This window comes from Atta colombica, unplaced genomic scaffold (assembly GCF_001594045.1).
Source record: "Atta colombica isolate Treedump-2 unplaced genomic scaffold, Acol1.0 scaffold38, whole genome shotgun sequence".
In the NCBI taxonomy this organism is placed as follows: Eukaryota; Metazoa; Arthropoda; class Insecta; order Hymenoptera; family Formicidae; genus Atta; species Atta colombica.
In genome coordinates, this window is record NW_017259490.1 from 4,831,417 (window position 1) to 4,831,659 (window position 243).

The window sequence follows — 243 nt, forward strand, 5'->3', positions numbered from 1 at the left end:
TGTGGGTCATGATTTGAGTAAATACAGCAACATTTTGAGATGGTTTGCCAAGATCCAAGCCGAAGCTCCTAAATACAATGAAGTCGAAGGCATCGGTATAAAAGCATTCAGAGATCTTGTCGAAAATGCTAGAAAAAAGAAGTAATCTCGTGACATTAACAGTTGTGTAATGCATTGGTGCTTTCATATTTTTATGAAATAATAATTTGTCTTATAATATTTTTATATAGATTTCGAATAAAT

General features: G+C 31.7%; 1 protein-coding gene across 1 annotated transcript in view; it reads left to right on the forward strand.

Moving 5' to 3' along the window:
- LOC108690955 (glutathione S-transferase 1-like) overlaps positions 1–145 on the forward strand; it is a 14,145-nt gene extending 14,000 nt beyond the window's left edge. Inside the window, 1 exon segment of the mRNA XM_018198512.1 lies at positions 1–145. Within this exon segment, the coding sequence (XP_018054001.1) occupies positions 1–145 (145 nt within the window).
- Positions 146–243: the final 98 nt, after the last annotated feature.